The sequence below is a fragment of the Colobus angolensis genome, unplaced genomic scaffold (assembly GCF_000951035.1).
Source record: "Colobus angolensis palliatus isolate OR3802 unplaced genomic scaffold, Cang.pa_1.0 Scaffold577, whole genome shotgun sequence".
Taxonomy (NCBI): Eukaryota; Metazoa; Chordata; class Mammalia; order Primates; family Cercopithecidae; genus Colobus; species Colobus angolensis.
In genome coordinates, this window is record NW_012119343.1 from 116,365 (window position 1) to 118,488 (window position 2,124).

At 48.8% G+C, this 2,124-nt stretch overlaps 1 protein-coding gene across 1 annotated transcript in view; it reads left to right on the forward strand.

Moving 5' to 3' along the window:
• Positions 1–1,869, forward strand: part of LOC105526116 (A-kinase anchor protein 1, mitochondrial-like) — a 24,058-nt gene extending 22,189 nt beyond the window's left edge. Inside the window, 1 exon segment of the mRNA XM_011962007.1 lies at positions 1,723–1,869. Coding sequence (XP_011817397.1) covers positions 1,723–1,845 — 123 coding nt within the window. The 3' untranslated portion in view covers positions 1,846–1,869.
• The last annotated feature ends 255 nt before the right edge of the window (positions 1,870–2,124 follow it).

Genomic DNA, 2,124 nt, shown 5'->3' on the forward strand with positions numbered 1-2,124 from the left:
AAACCCGGGAGGCGGGGCTTGCAGTGAGCTGAGATGCGGCCACTGCACTCCAGCCTGGGCGACAGAGCGAGACTCCGTCTCGGAAAAAAAAAAAAAAAAAAAAAGAAATGCCCGGGGCTGAATAATCTATAAAGGAAAGAGGTTTAATTGACTCACAGTTCTGCGAGCCTGGGGAGACCTCAGGAAACTTACACTCATGGCAGAAAGGGAAGAGGCGCATCTTACATGACGGGCAGGCAAGAGACAGTATGTGAAGGAGGAACTGTCAGACACTTATAAAACCATCTGATCTCCTGAGAACTCACTGTCACGAGAACAGCATGGGCACACCGCCTCATGATCCAATCAGCTCCCACCAGGTCTTTCCCTCGAAACATGGGGATTATGGGGATTACAATTCAGGATGATATTTGAGTGGGGACACAAAACCTCACCAGATCGTACTCCCCCCTCCCCACTTCTTCAGGTGACAAGTTACAGTCCAGCTGGTCTTCCTCTGGTTCAGCTGTGGAGTGTGGTTGGAGGTGAAGTAAGTTCTGCCCTTCTTTCCCTTCTGTGTTGCTGACCCGAAGTAATGGATTGATTAAGAGCTGGTCCTGGGATTTGTTTCCTCTTGAGTTAATCAGAGGATATAACAGTAGACAAGCACCTCCCAGGGGACACTTTGGATATCCTGATTGGGGGAGGTGGTGTCAGTGTCCTCTAGTGAGTAGAGGCCAGGGATGCCTCTAAACATCCCATAGTATTCAGGACAGCGCCCCACAGCAAAGAATTATCCAACCCCAAATGTCAGTAGTGCCAAGGTGGAGAAACCCTGTGTGAGACCGTCTGGGACCTTCCGTCGGTTGGGTTTTTCTGTCTTCTATCTTATGATATGAAAGCTTAGATTTCTTCAGCATATTAAAAAGCCTATCCTGGCCGGGTACAGTGGCTCACCCCTGTAATCCCAGCACTTTGGGACGCCGAGATGGGCAGATCACTTGAGGTCAGGAGTTTGAGACCAGCCTGGCCAACATGGCAAGACCCCCATCTCGACTAAAAATACAAAAATCTGCTGGGTGTGGTGATGCACACCTGTGATCCCAGCTGCTTGGGAGGCTAAGGCAGGAGAATCATTTGAACCTGGGAGATAGAGGTTGCAATGAACCAAGATTGTGCCACTGCATTCCAGCCTAGGTGACAGAGCAAGACTCTGTCTCAGAAAAAAAACAAACACCTATCCTCATGCCACAGCAGCCAACAGAACGCTTAAATAAATGTTCCTGTTGGCTAGAGTACAAGCCATGTCCCCCACCCTGTTACTCGTATTTTTTTTTTTTGAGACAGAGTCTCGCTCTTGTTGTCCAGGCTGGAATGCAGTGGCGTGATCTTGGTTCATTGCAACCTCTGTCTCCTGGGTTCAAATGATTCTCCTTCCTCAGCCTCCCAAGCAGCTGGGATTACAGGCATGTGTCACCATGCCTGGCTAATTTTTGTATTTTTAGTAGCGGGATTTCACCATGTTGGCCAGGCTGGTCTTGAACTCCTGACCGCAGGTGCTCCACTTGCCTCGGCCTCCCAAAGTGCTGGGATTACAGGCATGAGCCATTGCGTCCAGGCTACACTGTTAGTCTCGTACATCTCTTGCCTGCAGTGGCAACTGGGGAGGGGAGAGCTCGTGTTGGCTTGGGAGATGGCCCCCAGGTGTCGTGGACAAAGCTTTAAGGGAACTTTGTTTTCTAGGTGGTGTTGATAAACCGGTCCCTGGTGGAGCGAGGCCTTGCCCAGTGGGTAGACAGCTACTACGCAAGCGTTTTACCCCAGTTCCCCATGCTGTTTCCTGAGAGTCTTTTTTTGCAGTGTTGAAACTGGGCTTGGCACTCAAGTCAAAGATTAACATCAGAATAACAAACATTGCCCTCTCCAGAAAGTCCTTTCTTCCTCCATACTGTAGTCCTGTTGAGAAGACGTTTCGTCTCTGAGAAAAAATGAAACTATAGGTTGGTTCTCTTCTCAAAGCTAAAGGATAGTGTTTAACAAGCCAGCTGGCTTATCCTGGTTCTCAGCTGTTTAAAAAAAAAAAAAGAAAAGAATAGAAACAGTCTCAACCAGATTGTCCTCTTCCCCTGTTCCATTCCCTTCTTC